Below are 24,347 nucleotides of genomic sequence, written 5' to 3'. Positions count from 1 at the left end.
CAATTAAAGCTATAATAACGATAAATTATTTCGTCAACCGCTAGACCGCCCGAGACAAACAGCCAAAATATTTATATTAAAAATAATCGATAACATCAGTGAGACGATTAGATGATGTTATAAATCAAATTTTTAACATGATCATTATTACACTCATCCATAACAATACGCGTAATTTGTCGATGGATGTGAAATATTTTAATTGTTATAATTCATTAGGGTTCGTAATGTTATCTTAACGATTTTTTCCTACACCTAAACAAAATTTGACAACGTTTCGTAATCGCAAAATCATTAATTTTTATTAATGATATAAACATATATTCATGATGAAAAAGAACATAAACCGTGTATAACACTCGATCATCAAGTAGTTAGGTTGAATATCAAATCTTTATCGATTCACATTCGAGGATCGTGTATTAACGTTGTCATTTTTTTATAAACCAAAATTTGATTTGGATTATAATTATGATTTCATATTATATTATTATCGATTATTATAATTTTCGATTATATTGTTACATTGACATTTTATTTCTATTCATACTGTTCTTACTCGAATACAAATACATAATAATATTATTAGTTACTTATCCAAATTCATAATGAAATGGTATTCGAATTTGACAGAAAAATCAAATTTTCTTCGTTCTAATCGCTATTTTCAATCATGCCATTTTATTGTATAATAGACTATGCCGATTTATAGCCAAAGACTATCTATAAAAATGGTACCGGAGTTATAAGGCTTCCAACTGAGAAGACGATTTACATATTTTACAACAACATCAATTTAACACAGTTCCGAAAACTTCTATTCTAATTAATCAATTTAACCTCTAGGAATCAGTAGACAAACACCGCATAAGATAGACCTATATAGGACAAGATGATGAACTATATTAAATTCGTTTTCATTACGAGGTAGCTAAAAAAAAATATGCTTAAACGATTTCGATGAAGTACAAACTTTTTTTAAAATATTTCCAATATATTATATGTAATTCACCTTTATTTTTGTTCCTTCATAGCTTTATTTGCATATAATAACTATATCTTTATTTGAGCATTTCACATTTAATATGTTAATTGCATTTTGAATCAAAAACATTAGGTATAGATGTTATATACTTGTACGGTTATATTATATGTTGTTTATAAATTGTAATACATTTACAAACGCATTTGCAGTACGAGCAATGATGTACGAACAACTCACATGTCTATTAGAATCTATGGAAAATTAGCATATCACAAATAAATAGTCGATTATAAATTGTATTATTATTCATAAATCATGTATACAATCAGAACGTTTACATAATGATTTTTCTTTTCGACGATCCAGAAACTTATTAAACATTTTGTGTAGGTTTTGTAAGATCGAGTGGGAAAAATTGTGTTGTATGTATATTTAAACCAAAGTAGAATAGATCTTATAAATTTAATACTACGAATAAAAAAAACAAGCAAAGAAAATTCCACTCTTTCTGTATATAGTTAATGAATTTATTAACAAATATTTAATGTCACACTCTGAATAAAATAGTTTATTAAAAAATCATTTACGTCAAAGCTTTTGTCAGTTAATTTCAATTGCAATTGTTCAGTAATTCTGTATCTACTCGTATCTCATTAACCCATTAATACCGGAGTTTTTTTTTCAATAATTATTATCTAAGATGCTTGATTATTATTATTTTTTCAAAAAAATTAAAATTGTATACTTAGATTTCGAAAAATTTTATGTTGTCATAAGGCAACGCTAGGCGTTTATAATATAGTTTATAGCATAATATCAGAAGAACACATTTTTTATTATTATTTTTCATATAAAATCCATCAGAACATCAAAACATTAATTATGTATAATAATAATAATATTAAAAACATTTTTAATAATAATGTATTCGTAGTATAAAGCACCTTGAAATATCTAAACAATGAGTAAAACATAATTATACAAAAAAAAACAATATTCAATCTATTTGTTGCATATAATAAATCAAAACATCAAAAACTTTGGGAATATTTGGGAAAAAATCTACATATTTGTAAAAACCTATCACAACGCATTGCTTGATTTACAACTACGTTTTTCAAATCATTAGAAGAATCCCAATAGTGACGTTTAGATGACAAATTATTATATTCACTTGCGTATAAAATTGCTAAAAAACATCGAATTTCATCACCTGTTATATTGGGGTCGAAAAAATTTAAAAATAACGCATAATTTTTTGTTTCCTCGACTAAATACATAATAATTTCATCATCAATACATTTTTCAAAAATCTCTATGACAGATAAATTTTGATACTTGGAATAATCTGGTGTAAGAAATTGTGAGGGTCTTTCAATATCGAATTCAGCGCTTTTGATCTAGTCTGGATTACGTTTAGATTTTTTTCGATCGGTAATCCACTTTTGAAATTTGTTAGGTAATAAAGTAGTAGATGAAATTAGGAAAGTCTCCCCGTGAAGTTAATAAATATTCTGAAGTTCAAAATAATTATTATTCAATCCTATCCTATCATTGTTTGGGAGACGTATTTCAGCATTGGCTAATAATTGACGATATGTGAGATTGTCGTCAATACTACGAATAAAAAAAAAAAAAATAACAAAAATGCAACTACAACTCATATGACATACCCGCCCCCGTCGTCATCACCTGAATCTGCGTCAGTATCAACATGTGGTTCGGGTGCTTGAAAAATAAATACTAATATTAGTATTCTTCAATGACCATAACCGCCTAGCGTTGCTATTTGGCAACATAATAATTCAATCAAGTATATTGATTTCAATTTTTGAATGATTTTTATATTATTTATAAGAAAATATAGCTTAGAATATCTATAATCGGGTCCAGTAAAAAAAAGTAAAAAAAAAAAATCTATTTAACATATGATAAAAATTACTTACTCAAAAGGAATATCCATGTTACATGAACAGCGTCAATTGTAGAAATAAAACAATAAAATATCTTAAAACTGTAATTATAATCAAATTTCGATAACGGGATTTAATCTATACATATAAATATAGCTATACGAATAATCAGAATCGCGATAAGTATATTTCCCAATTCACAAGAAATTTCCAAAAATAGGTCTAATTCCGTTGCCAAATGACAACGCACGGCGCTAATAAAGCTTTTTTTTCAAATGTTTTCAATGACTACAAAATAATTCTTGTTTACATTACACTATTAAAAAAAATAATCGTTTAATATATGTGTACATGTATATTTCATTGACGAATATTTTATTCTTAATTTCCAAGCTGTCGAAATGAAACTGTACAACAGTACAATTAAGATGTACCATGTTTTTACATACTCGACACTAGTTATGTTCGTTGAAAATAAAAAATAAAAGAAAAACATTACATAAAATTATTTTACAAATTACAAGATATACAGTCACAGAACGTATACGCTTGGTAAGACTTGAATATCAAAGATACACGAATTACCATATTTTACACCGTAAGGGGTGAAAGCAGTACGCATATAGCGATAATAATTTTACACGAAACGATATTATTCAAATTTTTTTTTTTTTTTTAATATATTTATATATAATATAAACACTACGGCGGGGGGAAAACGGTTTCATTTCATATGTCTGCCGTTCTCTCGAAATAATGGTGCAGCCGATCGCCCTAAGAGATCCAATATAATGCCGGAAATTAAAATCGATTACTCATCCAGTCCGTAAATTCCGCGTGTGCTAAAGGCAAATGGCAAACGTGTAGTACCTGCTGCAGTGGTATTGCCGCGCGTTTATGTTTCCGAGTGGACCGTATCCCCGTACGTATGCAGGCCGCACGGGAGGGGGGGGGCGCGTGTACATAGTGGTGGTGGTTCTCGATATGAGCGCGGATAACGACTTGTTTTCCTCTCGCGACGAAATTGAAAGCACAAAAAAAATTAATAAAACACCGGACGAAAAAAAAAAAAAAAAACGGGAAAAAGAGAAAAAGTCACTTTGTTCCGAACGCTATCGTTTACGGAGCGTGCACCTATCCCAGCTCCGTAACGCAGAGCTATACTACAGCACCAACGATGGATACATTATTTACTAATGTGTACGCGTTGTACGCAAAAGCAGTATAGCAAATACCATAATATAATCAATAATATTTAGATTCGGCGATGTTCGAATGTATTGTTGTTATTCTTATAGCATTCGGAAGTCGTTAGCATTACCGACAGAGTAATTTACAGCAAACTTACGAACAACGTATGATTTACTCGAACGTCTTTCGTTTTCTTTATCGAAAATTGTGATTCGTGAGTCAACAACTCACGCCGTGTGCCTTTTTTCCCGGGGTACGAATGCCATCCATTAACCATTCACCAATGATGAAATTGATTTCATAATTTTAAGAGTACAAAATGTAACTGCATTCTGTTATGGATATATCAGTTATTTTTGACCCGAAGCGTACCCGTAAACAGTTCTGGGATGTTTTGCAGATATTCAACACATTTTCTCGGAGAAAAATTAATAATATTTATTCATTTCTTCGCTGTACGTATTTTTATGGCCCATCGCCTACAATATTGTCATATTGGTATTAATTGACATTCCTAAAACCTGAGCAGAATTTAATTAAAAATTATTTTTAGCACCTTTTTTATTCATTACATAATCAAAACTAATTAAATTACAATTTTTATACGTAACGAACTTGGTAATTTCTATTTTTTTTTTTTTTTACTTTTTCATTGTTTCTTCTTGTTTTAAATATATATTTCCTTTACATAATATTATTTTCAATTTTACTTTTGCTACTGTTTAAAAATTGTCTTTTTGTAAATATTTCAGTTGACATTAATTAAGATAGCTATTTTTGCATTTATAATTCAAATACTTGGAAAGTTGGAAGTATATATTTCACAAGAATTCATTAATATCAAAAGGGTTCTAGAGCTATAATTTGGCCTCTATAGCACGATGAACATATTATACATTGTAAGAATCAAATTTAAATAGTTGACGTTTCTAAAAAAAAAAAAAACCCAGAGGATTTAACTCGAACTCAAAACTAAATTTTCTTCATATTTTGATTTATACGATGTACTCGTATTTTTATAAGTCTTATAAACTGAGATAGCAGTTGGCCAAACGCGAAAAATGTTTGAATCAAGAAGGGGTTTGTGCTTGAATAAAATAGCAAACTGTGAACTCAGTATTCAGATTCTACTAAACAATCCATAGTTGTTACTATATTAAATAAATAACTATTGAAATTCTTTACCAATAAAAAAAGTTACACAATTTAGAGACACGTCCGTAGTAATAAACAATCGAAGTACAGTTATAAATAGGTATATACGTGTATATGCATACATTGTATATTATTAGAAATAATACTGATCGTTAATACGATTAAAAGAATAATGATTATTTACAGTTTGAGAAACACTCGGATATCTGTACAACACGCAATTTTATTTGTCTCAAATATGAGTATAGTACATAAAAATATTCATACTCCACGTAATAGACAGCGTTTTTCAGTATTTATTAAACTTTAAACTCTTTAAACTGAAAGATATACTTTATAATACAAACGGAATCCCTGTTCCTTCGTTACATAGTTGTTTTTATTTTTTTATACTTAAACATTAAAGAGAAAAATTACTATTTCATTAAAATTTATTTAAATATAGGTATTCGTTGTTATAAAAATAACACAAAAATAACAAATTTCTAATACACTTTCAAACATCATTGAAATGAATAAATTTCGATAAATTATTATTTTACTTCATTCAGTCAATAAATTATTTATGATGTAGGAATAAATAATCACTTTTCTGTAATTTAAGAATATTTCACCTTATGGAAATGTAAAACTAACTTTTACTTCGAGTAAAAAATAAATTTTATTAGTTTTCATTTTCCAATAAAGTTTTTATTTCGTTTTCGATTGTAACAAACTTTGAGCGAATATTGTAGCAGTGTAACAGCTTGTATGATTTTGGAAGGTTGTAGTGCATCGACTATCGTCAATTTATAAATAAAAGTAAAATATAATAAGAGGTTTTAAAATAGAAAATACAAAAGCTCCTATTTACTAATGAATTTGGTCATTATACAATTCATGATTGCATTTTATTTTTCAATTACAGGGGTTGATTCATCCGATACGATTAAATGAACAAATAAATAAAAAAAAAACTTGAAAATTATAGTATTCCCAACATTTTAAATGTAAACGCATGACTAGGTCAGTATGCAAACTTATTTTTTTTTTAATTATCGGCTTGTATCTGCTAATGAATTACTACGTATAGTGATTATTATTGCTTACAAAATTACGCTTTAATTTTTGACCGAATACGAAGAAAAAAATCCAAATGTTTTGTAATATAATATTATTTAGCTAGTATATTTTTCTTTCTATTTCTTTTTTTTTCAATTCGTCCCATAATAATTTATACTTTATTTTTAAATTATAACCACATGTTTCGATTGAAAAATATATTGGCTATTTAGAATTTCATCGTAAACTGCATTTATTTTGTCAGGAACAGATTTTTTTCGAAATCCCCGAATAAGTTCGGGCACAAATCACAGTGTTACAGCTGAAAGACGATAAACGTGCGCGAAAGACAACAAATCGCGAGGATTTCAAGGGCACAATGTAGCCATTTAGAAAAAGCTCGGTTGCCACCCGTGTCATTTGCCCTTCAAGATCCATTCACCAGGGCAGTCTGTGGCTTTCAACTCATCACAAGAGGTGCCCCGAAACCGAAAGATGAGTAAGCTCGTGCGCTGCGTTGTTCATATGAATATACTACGTATGTGTGTGTGTGTGTGTGTGTATATTATAAATATTTTTTACGACCATTAAACTTGGACAAATAGCGGATAGAATAAGTACTGGTGGACGGACGGGCTACAGGAATTAATCTAGAAAATAATAAAGAGCATTCGTTGCATAAAGAAGTGGTGCAGGAGAAAAGTAAAAGGGGGAAAAAAGGAGAACGAAAAAAAAAATTACGTATACACTCACACACACCCACACACACACACACATACATACAAGCACACACAATCGTTTTCGGTGGTAAAGGAATATTAATAACACTCCCTCTCTCTCACTTTTTCTTTCCTTCTCTATACACGCGCGTACATCCTGCAGTCTCCGTCACCGCTCCGACGAGGGTCCGGACGTTTGCACACACGCGCACCCCAAGGCGGTGGTGGCCGTATAAAATCCATTGTTGACACTGAGGAGGATGCTAAAACCTTCACCCCCATCCACCCATTCACCCCCAGGTACTATTAAGTATATATATATATTTATAAGTATATACGGTACACCGTAATACGCTCTCCCGGCGGCGTTGGCGGTCGCACATTATTGTTATTGTTGTTGTTAGTTCGGTGGGCCCACAACGTGCGTGGGACGATGGGCGGACGGAGGTGGGACGCGTCGCGAGAGATGGTGATCAAACTGCTGGTATCATCAACCCTTCGTCTACGCGTGGTAACTTGTACGTATACGTAGTAGACGAGAAACCCCCACCGTAGTCGCTACTACCACTGCTACTTTTACTGTTGCTGTTGCAGCGGATGCGTCGCGTCGTCGGTACTGCAAAAAGAGGAAGGCCATTTCAATTATGCAAATGATCGTGTGGCGGCTTTAGCGAATGCGTTTGTTCCATGAAGACGAAACCGCGTAGCAGTGTCATAACCAAGGTCTTTCCAACCCCTCCCCTCAAAAATAATGTCTTTTACTCACTCTCTCTTTTAGATCTTTCCTTCGATTTTCTTTCCTTCGCTTCCGAATAACTCATTTGTACGTATTCCCGTGTTCACGTTTCTGAGAAAAATTACCAATTCGATGACGAGTTGAGTGATGAACAAGAACAAGGCGAACGATGTTGTTTCATGCTAAAAAATATTTTTTCCACGTGAAATGCTTCCTTTGTCTCCACCGAATACTACGAAAAATCCTGTTTTCCTTCTAATACTGTGCTGGTTTTATAATTAATCGTAATTCCATGACGGCCCTATGCATCCACCACTTTCATGTACGCGTATTTCGTTTACATTTGTAAATGTTGAGTTTAAAATCTCGAGACTGTATGGACACTTAACTTAATGGATCTAAAATAACCTTTGCTATTTGACGAAAATAGTTGAGTTCGACTATAAATAATGAACGAATAAATAAATACAAATTATAAAAATAAAAACACATTTTTCAACGAAATTAATAACCACCTATTGGTCTCCGATTCATATCCTTTCTATAGATATATTACAGTAATAAAATGAAATACACATATTTATAAATAAATTATATTCAGGATTAATCGTAACGGAGGGATGGATTGTATACAAACTGTATGCAGTTTGACCTACCTTGTGAAAATTGGAAAATAGCTAAGAGGTCTTGGTAGGATTTTCTAAAACTGAGGGCTTGAAATTGAATGGTAGCAATGTCCCCTTTTCAACTGCAGAACGACCCTATGACACCGAAACATAATAATGGACCGTTTGTACGTGAAATTAGGATATATATGTGTGGAAATCCCTAACGACGTTCATATTATATAATGCGAGTAAACCGAGACAAAACGAATAAACACCATTATTACGTGGAATTAAATATCATTTAAACAATATAAGTAATATTTATGAATATAAGAGTACAAATTATAAAATATTGTTTAAATGGAATTTCACACGAAAATATTGTACTTCAATCATCATTTAAAAAAATTATAAATAAGATATGATCAAAAGATACTTACCTTTGATTACATAATAATTGATAAATTGATACATTTTTCGGTAAATCATTGTAACTTAATATACCAACGACTTTCATAATTTTTCAATAACTTTTATAACATTTTTTTAATAATCAAAAACACATCGAGTTCTGATAATCTATTTGCAAAAATAATAATAATAATTTATAAGTCATATTGACTAGTGAATGACTAGGAATGACTAATAACAATTTTTGCAATAGTTTTCTAATCGTTTATATCATAGAAATTGTACTGATAAGACATTAATGCTTGATAAAGGGTTACCTGATTGTTTGACCATATTCATTTTATTTCATTATATTTATAATATTAATAATATTAATTCAATTTTTGTGTATCAAATTTCTAACAAATTATGAATTTGATAAATATATTTTATAAAAGAAAATGTTAATAATCTTACCAAAGAGAAACTGACGTTACAAAACCACGCAGAGATATAAACACGCATACGACAAAATTAACATTATTTTATGCACGAAAAATCAATATACCATACTTATCATGATATAAATTATAGAATCATTAATTACTAAAAAGCACTAACATAAAACCCTTCCATAACGAAAGAAACAATCGGAATAATAAAACCGATAAAACGATTTGATGTATTATTATTTGTTAATCTGAAGCCTAAACTACTTTAGCAGTGTAACATTTATTACACCAATAAAAACAAAAGTTTTAATTTATTACAATAGAATATATATAATGCACATAAAATCCTAAATAGTGTATTTATTACTTATTTTCTTTTATTATATTTTATATATTTATATTTAAGCGTTTGTATTCTTAATGATTTGGAAAACCTAAGGTCTTCAAAATAAATTTTAAATTTAAATCAAATTTAATGAGTAAAATTGATATGATATAAAAAATAATATAATAGAAACCGGTATTGGATAAAATGATTCGAACAAAAATATTTTTTTGAACGCTTAATTTCTAAACATTAATTTCGAAATCATACATGAAAGACTACTTAAGTCTATATCCACACATAAAAATATACCCACGCATATATACACACACACACAAAAACTTATATATATATATATATATATATATATATATATAATTGAAAAGTAGCTAACACTTATATAAAGATGCCTGTAGGCCACTTTTAAAAGAGATTGGTCTAAATATCACTGAGGAACAAGTGTCACATCAATCAATCTCATTCTTAAAAGTACAAAAAAATATAAAAAAAACAGTAGTTTCCTTATGAAATTCAAAAGCGCGTCCGTTTTCTTCTTAGGGATCAGTAACGCTAATTTCCACGGTGTATCGTTAATCACAAAACCGGATGAATCCTGCTTAAATCTCAGGGTAAAAATACACAAGGGATGCTGAATACAAGGATAGTTTTACCCCTCAACGTGGGGTAATTGTGCAATGAAAAGGGAGACAAAAAAAGTCCGAACAGGATGAAGGGAGGATGTCATTTGTTCGACAAAATATAAACGGCATACGACGATCTTTCCCCGTGTTAGTCATGTACCATAATTAATGGTGTCAACAACTCCTTAGAAAAAAATATAATAATAACACCAGAGAAAAACGATAAAAAAAATACACTAAACAAACAAAAATATTACCTACACCCGTTTTTGAGGATACTTTTAAAATGATTATACACAGTAAACCTTTTTAAAGTCATTTTGCATACTTATAATAAGTTAATAAAAAATAAATTTAACAGTGAAGAGATTTATTTAACATTGCCAATTGCTAAGTAACGTTAAAAATATTTTTGAAGTTCTTCAATGTAACTGATTATCGTCCACTTGTTAATTTCCGTAAACATAGTTATTAAAAATTTACTAAAATATTATATTGAGTTCTAAGACACCTACTAAGAAAGTAAATAGCAAAATGTTAAAACAATGTTCATATATATATGATTATTATTATTTTAAAACTGAATCAATAAGAGTGATAAAATTAGTATTGTAACTCTCTTTCGGGACCAGATAATATTTTAAAAAAATATCATGAAATGCTTATTAAATTATTATGTTAAGCAAAAATTATTAGTTTCACTATTCTGCACCACGGCAAAGAACAGTTTATATCATGTTACATTCTGAAAATTGACTAAAAACTTAAGAAATAACGTATATTTACTTAATAATATTATTTGCTATTAATTTATGTAAGTACATTTTGACAAACAGAAGAGGTGAAATAATATGTCGTATATGTATGTTTTATTAGGTGATATATGTCGTATATGTATGTTTTACTACCAATACCTCCCAATTATAATTTAGAATGAAATACAGTCGGGTGAAACCATACAAAATGATATATTTCCAGCATAAAGACACATCATGCATAATATTCAAACGTGTCGCCAAACTTACATTAGAATATTATACCATACTATCCATCTGTCTACCTATTCATTTCTCATTAGTGCTCATTCCAATATCGTTCACGCAAAACATAATGGTTTGAATAATAAACTATAAATAAGTAAATAACAGTTTAAACTATATTTTTTACGTACGTAAAAATACTTAAATAATCATCTTATTCATAATAATAATAATAATAATAATAATAATAATAGGTATACCAACTGTAAACATAAAAATTTAAAATAGTTTATAATATTTTTATAAAGCATAATATATGAAGAAAAGAACACATAAACATATAGGTATTTTCATTCTTAATTCAAATTTCTTCCAAGAATTTCCTGTATAATTTGTTCTTTATATTGCATTTATGTATTATAATATAAGGTTTAGTTTTTTCATTTATTTCACAAAGAAATATTTTTTATAATCTTTTTTCAAAGGTAAATTCGTTAAAGCGTAATAAACCAATCCATATATATATATATATATATATAATAATAATATAATAATATAATAATATATATAATAATGTAAACCATCGTATAACTAAAAATCTACTCATTGTTAGGTAAAAGACCCAAAAATATTAACCACATCTGAATAAATTTAATAAGAAATACGTAAAATTAATAATAATATTTAATAGCTGTTTTTATATGGATACCATTTATAAAAATGGTTTTCAACCTTATAATATATCATTTAATTTATTACAACTGAACTTTTTTTAATAATTAGAGTATTAAAGTAAGAAGCTTGGTTAGCTATTTGAAATGTATACTGCGATACAAAAATCTTTTAGAACGAGATTTAAGGTTGAATTTACGTGGTCGATAAATGTTTGCTTATGAAACCATGAAACACAGAATAATTATACCCCAGTCATTATTTGCTCCAAAATTTTTAATTTTTTTTTTTTTACATATTAAATAAGATTAAGGTTATTAATTTAAAATAATAATTGACGGCCAAGTATGATTATTTAACGTAAAAAGACACTGAAAATTCAAAGTTTTCACTACAAGAATGGATATTTAGAAATAATTAACGTGAAGTAATTAATAAGATGATTTTCCGATCAATATTTAAGTCACTAATACCAATTATTAATGAGTACCTTTTATTATGATCAATTATTGAATATTTTACAATATAATGAAATACATGGATTCACTGATCATAAAATACATAATCGTGTATACTCTGATATGGGTACAAATACCCGAATCATAGAAGAAATATGAGGATTATTAGAATGGAGAAATTGTGAAGAAGCCATAGTAATTTCATTGATTTTCTATCGGCTATATGTTGTTCTTTTGCACGTATAAGTAACTAATAACTATTTTTTAATATTTATGTACAATACAATTTTATTGACCGACTTTTATAACATGTTTTAACTTGTCCATCGTATACGTTACAATGACGTAGAAGAAGTAGAATACAAAAAATGAGCCCATTACAGAATCATAATAAAATTTTTAAAAATTGAAACGAGTAATATGAAAACATCCTAAGAGTGATATTTTTAAAACTATACATCGCTATTTTTTGATCCAGAAGTAACATGATGAAACGCGTACGGCTTGCAGACTGTTACACATAATGAAGCGAGACCGTTTGTCGTAATAACTGTTATTTTCTGTACTTACGACACACACAAATTACACTTTTTCTACGGGTTCGGGAGTATATATAGAATAAAATAACACCAGGTTTTGATTAAAAACCACCGTCATGTGCCTAAAACGACAATAATATATGACATTAACACCGAATCCTGGAGAGCAACGTTTTTGACGTACTCCGTCGCAACGCCGGACATCCGGACATCCGGACAAGTCCAAACACAATTTTCAAATATTTTTCCAAACGAACAACTTTCCACGAATGAATAAATAAAACGCCATAATGTCGGAGGACATTTAGAAGAACAAGACTTCGCGCATCGGAATTCCGATGAAAAAAAATCCTTCAATAAATGTCTGTCAACCGGAAGTGAACGGAAAGAAGGGGTGTTACTTTTTGAAGGCAACAACGGGGATCATCAATCTTTTGGGGGCGCGTTGTGCATGCCGATGCAACAATCGCCGCAATGTGGTGGATAATCCCTTGGATTGGCAGGAATAAGAAGTTTATGTACTCGCTTTAATCATACTGATGAGAATAAAGAAAGGTAAATCATTATTCTTATATTAAACTTTTTCCATTTACTTAAATCTAATATCAGAAATAAATACGACTTAAGAAGAAAATTATAGATCAATATATTATCAAGTTGGCATTGAATAGTTAACATAAACTGTTATGATGATGTATTTCAGGATTACATTGGCTGGAGATATCACAATTCCTGAAACCCTTCTCTAAAACATTTTTTCCCTTTAATACAGTTACAGCATAAGAAATCAAATAATATCATACTTTTAATAACAATTGTTTTACCGAATGACGTTGATTATACTCGTATTACAATACTGATACAATAAATAAGAATACACTCGTACGTCTGAAATGCTATTGTTTATGAAATTATTCCAAAAAAATTATACCATAATATCGTCAATAACCCACACAGAAATTTATTTTTCCATACCAATAACTGAACGAGAGGACAAATAACTAAAAATGGTAAAGTATTTTTAAACGGAATATTTATACATATTTCAGTATTAAACGTTAAAAGTCAAATGCAATGGTATTAAATAAATAAGCATAATAAAAAATAAAATATTATTTAGCAAAAAATAAACGTAAAAACGGAAAACAAAATATTACGGTCAAAAAAACATAAATTCCTTTTGTTTTGTCTGGTAAAATGATTAACGCGTAACAACTACATTTTAAATTCTACAGACGAATGAAATCAAAATGTGTCATTATGATTACAACAGTTGTTATTATTGTTTCATAAGAATTCTGTAACAGTATCGGAATTTTGAATTTCCTCATAACAGTCATGGTTTAATATTCAAAACAATAAAACATTATTTTTTTTTGCCATGCGAGTTATTTTAGTTTGAAAAAAAACCGACAAAATGGCCAACGATAGACACTTTTGGTGTCGGAGGAATGACTATTACCCCGGATAGAGACAAAGTGATCGTGTCGCGACATTCGAGTTTTCTTTTTTTTCCGCCCATAAAAATTGCCACCACGACTCCACTTCCATTGAAATTCAAGAAGCACTCCAACCGACAACAGGGATCACCAATACGGTTAGGGAAAACAGTTGACCCGATGTCATGCGCAACGCCAATATATCACACACTCCCTAACCTTTGCCGGACGTATGTGGGTGCGCTACGGTGTGTTTATTTTTTTTCGTTTGTCTCGCGACTCTTGTAGCGGACGGAAATTGTGGCCCGGTCACTCAGGATGTACGCACCCTTTCGCTGCCGCCGACCAACGGATACTGGTGGAACCGAAACGTACGAGCTTTTTTGAAGGTTATACGCACACCAGCAGTATATTATTATTATTATTATTATTATTATTATTGGGGATCAAATATAATGCATATCAATCGTTCTAGGGGAGTGCTCAGTGGGGAGAGAGATGTATAGACCGCCAGTGCCTGCGTGAGTTATCCCAAACGTACGATTCATCAAAGCGAAAAACGCAATCCCGGACAACATATACACACTCACACGCGCACCAACACACACCCGCCGGGAGTGTATGATGTATCTGTTGCCCGTGAACCCGTCACCTCTCCCTCGCCGTCACCGAGCTATAACCCGTTCTCTCTTCCGTGTCGTTTTTGGCGTGTGTGTGTGACTGGGCACTCTAATGAGAACGACCTTTTCACTGACACGACGATGTGGTTTTGCACGTTTAAACGTCGATATACGTCTATTTGAGTACACCCAACGGATACATGAAAAAGGACATTTTTTCTTTTATTTTGACATTTCGGGTATTAATCATTTTTAAATGTATATATTGCTACAAATGACTTTTAAATGTAATTTTACCAATAAAATCATATTACTATTGGAGTTTTTTTTTCTTAGTGTGTTTATAAAAACAATGTGATCCATATAAAAAACTGTAATTTAAATAAAGTATATACTATATCTTAGTAAATTTAAAATTTAGTTTGATTTAAAAATTTTTATCGTAAAATTTATTGCATAAAAGAAAAGAAAAAGTAGAATATAAAACCCAAGATAATGTACAATTATACTAATAAATAATAAGTATAATTTAATTTTTTAATAAAAAAATTTTAATTTTTTTAATAAAAACTTAATTTTCGACTACAACGCTTATTTATATTTAACAGGAAGTACAAAATTCAGAAAATTTTACGACTTTTTTCGTGTTACTGATATTACCGTAAATGTTTAAAAATTACAACACATTTGTTCCGAAAATAAACACTTTCAATATTCTTATTGGTAGGATTAAAATTACAAATTATTCATATTTAAATTTTAAAAAACAAAAAATTAAGTAAAAATATGTCGTAGAACATTTATTTGTAAGACTGTTTATATTATTTTCCTAACGTATCTCCAACTCGTGGAATGTTTACTATGAATGTTTTCTTTTTCTTTTACATCTTCATTTTATATCATCAGACCACTTATTTTCATTCTCCAAAAAGCTAAAATAAAAAAATGATAAAAGCTCCTTTTTTTTTTCTCTCTTGTTATGTCGTTTGACCGTAAAACAATATTTAGCATTTGCAGTGGGTCGGAGAATAAGGGAAAAAACATCGTTTGAAAAAATATTACATTATGAAAATTTAAATTCGAAAATGCATTGTTTGTTTACTACACTGAAACTTAGAGAAAAATAAGAAGTTTAAACATGTATACATAAATATATCTTATTTTTTCAAAACACTTTACACCTCCCGTATAAGCTTAATCTTCCGACACTAGCATTCTCTTTGTAAAGTAAATACATCGAAGATGTACCATTCTACCCGAATAACATACTGTATGTGCATTTTTTTCAATATTTACTTTACGACGCACGATCTCAACAAATGGCAATTGAATTTTGTACACGAATAAAAACACATTCCTTTCAAATGTCCTATTGTATAACTAAAAAGGACAACTCTAAGATGAAATAATCATTTTTTGAGTGGAATTGCCGAATTACACCTGTTAAATAGATTTCAGAACTCACAAGTACTGACATGTCAGTATTGAATATAGTGTGTTTATACCGACGATGAATACATGAGTACTTAAAATAACAATACATTTTCAGTTTGAAACATACAAATATTTACAAAAATCAAATTTAAAACATAATTTGAATTTTACAGAACTATTATAATTTGAAATATTATTATAATTTAAATAATTTAAGCTCATGGTTGGTAAGTATTAAATATTCTATTGAAGTGAAAAAATGAATGGTTTCGTGAAAAATGTACAAGATTTGTTAATTAGAATACGCGCCAGTTAAAATATATTAATATTTATTTACGTATTTATTAATTCACTCTGATAAAAATCATATAGTAGAAAAGAAAATATCCATAAAAATAATATATCATACACTACAGAAACTATAAATTATTTAAATGTAACATTGAAGAACATAATAATAAAAAAATTATTAGATCTAGATTTACTGAATAACATGTAGTAAAATTTACATATTTAAATTAAGTGTTAGCATTATTATAAAAATATATACCCAAAATACTATTTTGGTTGCGACTATATTAATTGCCAAGGTTTCCAGGCGTTGTGCATAAAATAGAAATGGATATGAGTAAAAATTATCATATAAGTACCAACCACGGTAAAACAAAGTTCGGAGTGGTAAAAAATGTGAAATCACCAAAAAAAAAAACATCCCCCGGGACACGATATGAAAGAGCTTTTTGATCCCCACCCCTTCTCTGAATATTACAATTTTTGATTAATAGTATTGGCTCGTAGTATGAACGAATGTGCCTTTGAAATGTAAATTTCATGTGGCCAAAAGCAGAATATCTACTAACGCCTATTCGAACCCCTGGGGAAGGGGTTCAAGTTAATATTGTTACTAGCCGCTACTGTTTAACTCGTTAACAATGAAAAGCCTGACGAACCGATAGTATGCACAAAAATTAGTTAGACAAAAACTGGAAGTGCTAACTTGGAAAACAAGAAAGAAGGTCATAATTATATCGAACACACAAGTTTTTGTTTCGTTTCAGTCGGTGATACACGATATGATATACATAGAGCTGGTCACCAAATATTTTAGCTATATTAATATACTCTTATAAACACATTATATGGTTTATTAACCGTACAGTTTTTAATCATACTTTATATATATTTTTAAAATAAAAAATCTTTTTATACAACGAATTGGTTAACAATATGAAAATAATTCATGTATTTTATTCGTACACTTATAATAATCAAACATACATATAAAATACATTTTCAATTGGAGGACATGTCAACTATAAGATTATAAAAATCAAAATTATTATGTTTTAGTAAAAATTTAAGATTAATATTATTACCGTGTTGTGTGAAATTTAAAGACCAGATTATTACTAGTAACACGATATTTACAAAAATAAAAACAAATTAAATTAATACGCAAATCCCATGACGATATGGCGCCAAGTAAATAGCAATTTATATTACTCAGACATTGTTGTTTATACATTTTTTTAAATAAAAACAATTTTATAGATATTCAAATAAAAAAATAAATTAAAACTACAAGGATACAAAACATTTTAATTTGTATTTTTAAAACAATATTTTAATTTATGTGCTATTTTGTTAAAAAATACATCAGATTTTGTACATGTACATGAAAAATAAAAACTTTATCGTTTTAAATAAGTATTATCATAACTAAAATTTAGAATGAATATGAAAACTCTAATTATTATCCTTGAATGAAAATGATATACTTAAAAATATATTATTTTTCGAACCTGACAGTCATTGTAAAACAATTTTAATTATTCTTATTATTAATTGTTCTAAAATTTCTAGAATAAGTAAAATTTAATAAAATACATATCTCCATATCTCACGTATTATTAAATAATTTATGTATCAAAAATTTTAGCGATAATGTCTATACAGAAAACCCGGTTACTTGACTCGTTCCGGACGCCGCGGAGATGTAAAATGACAATAACTCTTTTTAACGAAAATGTGTTCAATAATCATAATATTTTTAACACTAAAAAGTATGAAATTTGTGTTGTTTTTTACCCCCTTACCTGCTAAATTATACTGTTCTAGAACAAAGGATAAACTATACTTCAACGTTTTGATCAAGAAACAATAGCACTATTGTATACCATTTAACAATCGAATATAAATGGTTCGAAGTGTTAACAACAATAGTTCACCACTAATCTTTACAATAGTATTACATCGATATTTTTTTTATTAATATTACAAATCGTTAGCGTCAATTATATTTATGAATATTAGCTATAAGTTTATTTGTCAATAATACCGTTAATTTAAAATTTCTAATGACTATATTTGCCACGGCTATACAACTATTAGTATTTCCAAAAAAAGGATTGAGATTAATTATTACTTACACATCAAAACATCCTTGTAAATATCATTATTATTATTACTTCCGTGTTAACAAATCATTCAGTTCTATTGTATACTTTTTGTTATCTTTGTACACGTGCATTATTCATCGTATTACTTGTTAGCTCATTAATATACCGTTTAACCGCATTTCGTGCACGATAAAACATGCGTATTTTAGTAAATTTCATCGTTAATCCAACAGGAAAAGGGTTGGCCGGGAAAAGCATTATATTACACGCCGTTGGCGTATTGCACTTAAAGCCGATTATATCATGTGTACATACCAAATAATCCGTCACTATTTCATACTTCATTAAACGGCACTATAATAAAATCGAAATCATATTATTTGACAGATTAATAATTGGACCGCGAGGGATGCGAAACAAGTGTGCATAATGCCGTAACAACAGTGACCGGGTGGAGTGAATGATACGCATTTAATTGGCGTGTTAATTTCTTGACTTATGTTTATTATGACTACACTTTTGTTATTCGTCAAAATAAAGAGTATACCATACATGCATGCGGTAATATTTTATTATTGGAATCTTGGACACGGCGGCCCGGATAGGCAATTTAAGTACATTCGTGTATTAGACGACTATATTATAAATACTAAAAATAATACGATATTACTGTTAATTATTTCTATTCATAATCAAGGTTAGTGTTAGGGAGGGAGATAGGGGAGGAGGTTTCAATACCCCTCCCTATGAATGATCTTTTAATATAGTCGGAAATCATCAACAAATTTAGTAATATTAGTATTGTAGAATTTTTGTTTTAGAAAGTAATCGGCAAATTTGTATACTTATAACTCTCCTCCCCCTATTAGTATTTACTAGCGCCAACCTTGTTCATAATAAGAGTTCGAATAATAATAAATTGCTTAATCCGTATATCAAATAATATATGAACAAAATATTTTTTTATCATGAGTTATAAAACTTTATAATTTAAACTACTATTTATAAATATCTATGTTATAAAACTTTATGTTTCGATACTAAAAAAAGTAACATTATTTGTATTTTTGTGATATAATTTAAAACTGTGGTTTTGATGTATTCATATAATGTATTATAAAAAAAAAAATGATTGTTTTACTAAAAATCAAGTATAAGTTTAATTTTTAATTTACTTGATTTTGTTTTATACAGAACTATTTTGTCTTTGATATCATAAGTAATGTAATACAATATTAAATGGTCTATAGTTTTCAAAGATAAAAAATAAATGATTAATCTTATTATATATTAATAATTAATAATGATAATGATCTGTAATATATTCTCATTAACACTTATGAATGAATAATATTTCGATTTAACTTTCTAAACAATTGAACTGAAGTACCTAAAATAATACATTATAATACATAAAAATGAAACAATCCAAAATACATATGTTAAGATATAAGTACTTCACTATTATATCCACTCAATTAAATGTATAAAACACGAAATATTATTCAAAATATATTCAACGTCAATCACAATAATGTTGATCGTAGAAAAATTCTGAATTACTAAAAAATGAGTCCAACATTTTAAATGGAACAATAAAATAACATAAAATTACACTACCAACAAAAAACAGCATTTAATCAATTATATAACATTTTATACGAATGAATACATTCCGTAATAAAGTTAATACCTACTTACATAATTTAACATTTCACAAGTTAAAAAATCATAATATTTTTAACTTCTACGTAACACAACTGACGCGCGTGAATTATTTAAGGTCAGTAAAAAAGTATTATGATAAAAAGGTTCGAAAAAAGTTTAAATTCGAAGTAAAATATAAAAACAATTTCGACCCCTCTAGAAAGAGCTCCATCCGGAAAGTACTCACCACAAAAGTGGTCACGTTATTTATACACCGGGCGACAAATGAATATTCATGTTATACTATTCAACTAACCAACTCTCGTGCATATCATCATGATCATATGATATACATAAATATATGCATTCGTAAAATAATCACCGACTCGTCCAAAAAAGGAAAAACGAGAAAACCCAGAAAAAAAAACTATATGCGTATGTAAAATGCACACCCAGGCACGCATTTCCAACTAAATAATGCTTTAACATTTGTTGCATATCGTTAATCCTTACACGGATATTTCGACGTACTTAATCAGAAAATCCCGTATAATTTCTTGTAGGGACACGGGTTCCAACCACGAGTTGTATTTTTCATATCCACAATAATATTACTCTTATGTTATCCTGGGACCAATTCGTATAATTCGTTTTAACATTTTATTGTTTACAAAATTTAAACCCTCTATAGTTTAAATACATCGTAAATCGAGCCAACCGTAGTTCTTATTCATTATTTATTTATTAAAAAATATAAGTTTGATTAAATCAATTTCAAGCAATGCATTAATTATTTTAAGAATGTAAATATATAAATCATCGCATAAAGAAATGCATTCTAACATTTGACCTTATTTACCGATGAAATCGCTTTCATTATTTGTTAATACTTATTACTGTTTTTACAAATAAACTATAACACAGGATATATGTATAAAATTCTGATAATTTCTAGTGAAAATTTATTCCTTTATATTTGCAAACGGTAAGCGTTTTAACAAAGAACGATTATAAATAAAAATATTAAATTTCAGATAGGATACTGGTAACATACAGAGAGTGTGGTACAATTAAAACTTTATGTAAATTACAACAAAGCATGGATACATATAACACTGGAAAGCACAAATGAAGTTCTTTTTAAACATTTTTGTCAAATATCTTATGATGTATATGATAATATAAACTATGACCTAGTATTAAAAAGTGAAAATACTTTTTGTTTAGAAGTTAGTCTTTGTATCTTATTGAATGTGTGTATAGAAAATATTACATGTTTTGATTATTTTTTTTAATTTAATAATTCTCCTGTTCAACTACTATAGAAATATTTATTAAAATTATTGTTCACTCATTATATTCCTACCTCTTCCTTATTCGCAAAAAGTTTAAATAAATTTTCTGTATCTTAATTTGTATTAACTGAAATAACAGTGAACATGTTCACTTGGGGTGTAAAATTAGCTACATATAATCGTCTTCATGTACAAATGATTCCTACTCACCCTCTTACATTTTGACATTATCTTTTTCTGGAAATCAAGATAATAAGAGTATAGTAGTAAAATCTGAGTTCACTGTATATAAAAACCAGTAAAAATAAATGCTTTGTTATATTTTTGGGGTTTTCTAACCCCCAAATAAATGAAACTGAAACTAAATAATAACTGCAATGAATAATAACTAAATTAATGACGGTCAAATGCCAAACATTTTTATATAAGAAACTTTTAATTTAAAATCAAGACAAGATTTGATGTTTTTATTTCTTTAAATCATGATTAATCATGTAGATTATATTATCATTTTTACTAAAATAGTTATAGAAGTATATTTCGTAAAATTCTAACATAATGTTAACTAAACTTACAAAAAGAACTTTTATTTTTATAGTGGTTATTATTTTAATTTGAGTATAAAAGTATAAATATAAATAATCCTTTTTTTAGTAAAAAATTTTAAAAAAAATTATAGTTAACTTCGAAAATTGTAAATAACATATATTCAATAAAATCAAGATACAAATTTAATAAGAAACACAGTTCTAGTATAGAGCACTTACTGTATTCCATTATTTTACTAGGTAGTTCATGTATTCATACTAAATCTGAAAGTGAAATAAAACGCAATATAAGCTCGATTTTTCTTAAACAATGTCGATGTCCGATTTTATAAATGGTTTTACATTTCTTTTTATTCATGTTTCTCTTTTATTATAATTTATTCGAACATTTCTAAGAAAATAAACCCAATAAATTAATACGTTTTCTTAAAAATTCTTAAGGTGTACCTACTCAAAAAACTAAAATTCGTGATCGATATATTATAATATACATAAATTTACTCATATCTTATAATATAATTCCCTATTTCTTATTTCAAAAATATGATTGAATAGAAATGCATTCACGGTACTTATCAAAATTAGTAGTAGTTAGTATACCTAGTGAGTGTACGAATTAAATAGCCTCGATGTCCTGTTGACAAACATGATTTAAAATTCGTTAATGGATTTTGAAAATATAATTTTATTTATACTTCGTAGGCTTGAAAATTGCACGTAACACGATGTGCGTGCTCGCACACAAATACATAATAAAAAACACCTATCGTATCCAAGATTTTTTACAGGAAGCACGACCCTGCCATATTTTGCCGGTATTTCATTGATCGTAGATGGACTTGAAGGATGTAAATTAAAAAAAAAAAAATAAAAACCACAAAATACCAACGAGAGAGAAAATAATATTCGGCCGACCAGCAATACCATATTTAGCACGTGGTTACCGGCGACGATCAACGTGTTTTTCCTACAACGAACCGTCGAAGTACACTTTCTGTTTAGGGGTAAAGGGAAGGCGAAGGGGTGCGCGAACGAAACAATAATCGTTATTATTAATTAAGCGCGCGCGATGACCGAACGTAAGTGTGTGGGATTGAAGGCAGGGACGGCGCGAAGGGGTGGGCAATAGGGGCAGTTTCCCAGGGCCCCGTGGTTCTGATTTTACTGAACTTGAAATATTTTATTAATATAAATTATAAGACCCAACATTTATTTTGCCCGGGGCCTAGCAAACTCTAGCACCGTCACTGGTTGAAGGTACGGCAAACGCGGCGGAACTGACCTGGAGGCGCGGCGGCCGTTGTGAACTGGCATAACAGTCCGACGACCGTCACCGCGAACGAGGCTCGGCACCACGTCATGATCGGTACGCGGCGGCGGTGGCCACCACCAAACTTCGGCTTCATCGTCGCATCGGCGTGTAGCAACGTGGTAAAGTTCGCGGCGTGAACTCGCGTGGCAAAGTGACGGCAGCGGCGGCTACGACGACGGTACTGTGCGGTTGCGTGGCCACGGCGCGCAGCGTGTCGTGTGTGTGTGTCCCCCGGCGGCACGCGACTGACGGGACCGCCGTGGTCGTCCGCGGGCGATGCTCCGCCGCCGGTCCACGCCGCCGCCGCCTTTGCCGAGAACGCCGCGGGCCGCGTGTGTCGCCCCACCGGCGGCTAAACCAATTACAGGAGACAAACGTGGTGCGCAAACGTCGCGTGGGCGTGGCCTGTACCTTGCCGCCGCCGCCGCCGCCGCGTACCGGTAGACGAACTTGCGGTTTCGCTCGCGGAAAAGAAACAAATTGAAGCCCGAGCGAGAAACTCGCCTGTACGTAGTAGATGAGAGAGTAAGATAGAGAGAGAGAGAGTGACAGTGTGTGTGTGCGTGTGGAAAAAGCTCACTGGTTTCGTCCTCAACCTCTGGACACCGACATTTCGTAACCGGATCTCGTTTTCAGAACGTTTATAATGACGTGTTTATATCTTATTATTATTATAATTCCTTTTTTTTTTTTCGACGCCATAACGAAAAAAAAAATAAATAAAATATGCTGTCAACCTCTGCGACACCACGTTCGTGTCGTGGACGGAAAAAAATATTCTCGAAAAATGACTTAATCAGAGTTTAATCAAGATGCATTCATTTTGAATTGCATTACAATTAAAATCA

General features: G+C 29.7%; 1 protein-coding gene across 2 annotated transcripts in view; it reads right to left on the bottom strand.

The window, feature by feature from the left end:
• The window catches only part of LOC112693178 (neurotrimin-like), a 94,091-nt gene extending 70,321 nt beyond the window's left edge, over positions 1-23,770 (bottom strand). For both annotated transcript variants that reach the window (XM_025568126.1, XM_025568127.1), the window contains exon 1: positions 23,470-23,770. In XM_025568126.1, coding sequence (XP_025423911.1) covers positions 23,470-23,593 — 124 coding nt within the window. In that variant the 5' untranslated portion in view covers positions 23,594-23,770. The remainder of the gene's footprint in view (positions 1-23,469) is intronic.
• Positions 23,771-24,347: the final 577 nt, after the last annotated feature.

Source organism: Sipha flava, unplaced genomic scaffold (genome assembly GCF_003268045.1).
Source record: "Sipha flava isolate LNK unplaced genomic scaffold, YSA_version1 81_pilon_pilon, whole genome shotgun sequence".
Taxonomy (NCBI): Eukaryota; Metazoa; Arthropoda; class Insecta; order Hemiptera; family Aphididae; genus Sipha; species Sipha flava.
The sequence above is the reverse complement of the archived record's forward strand: the minus strand, read 5'-3'. Positions and strand labels throughout refer to the sequence as shown.